The sequence below is a fragment of the Penaeus monodon genome, chromosome 29, assembly GCF_015228065.2.
Source record: "Penaeus monodon isolate SGIC_2016 chromosome 29, NSTDA_Pmon_1, whole genome shotgun sequence".
NCBI lineage: Eukaryota > Metazoa > Arthropoda > Malacostraca > Decapoda > Penaeidae > Penaeus > Penaeus monodon.
Window position 1 is genome coordinate 9,745,103 of NC_051414.1, and position 458 is coordinate 9,745,560.

Below are 458 nucleotides of genomic sequence, written 5' to 3' on the forward strand. Positions count from 1 at the left end.
TTATAGAAACCCGAAATCCCATGCATAAAGAACCCACCTTCCGTGCAACAAACACACCCTTGCTTCTTCTTGCAACCCTTTCCATCCACGTTGTCGAACTTGCACTCTCCCGGCTGCGTGCAAGTTCCACCCCATTTCTTACATCTGTTGGTAGTCGTGCAGCCGCTAGTGCAACATTTGCAGACTTTGTTTTTGCAACCTCCAGGAATTTCCCTCTGGCCGGCACCGCAATCATCCTTGCCACAGACACCTCCTCTGTCTTTACACCTACGTCGGGCAGGGCAGTCTGCAACAAATATTGGCACTGAGCTTTATTCTTAGTGTCGATAACCTGGTAACAAACGAACGAAACGTCAAAAATAAATTGAACTAAAACATGAGCATTATGAGTCTATCTAAAATTAGAAAGAACATGCACATCATGAACATTTATACAAATATGTAAATGCTGTAAGTGA

At 43.9% G+C, this 458-nt stretch overlaps 1 protein-coding gene across 1 annotated transcript in view; it reads right to left on the reverse strand.

Annotated features, from left to right (window-relative positions):
- Positions 1–458, reverse strand: part of LOC119591727 (balbiani ring protein 3-like) — a gene marked incomplete in the record, with an annotated part of 83,966 nt that overhangs the window by 64,657 nt on the left and 18,851 nt on the right. The window contains 1 exon segment of the mRNA XM_037940476.1: positions 38–286. Coding sequence (XP_037796404.1) covers positions 38–286 — 249 coding nt within the window.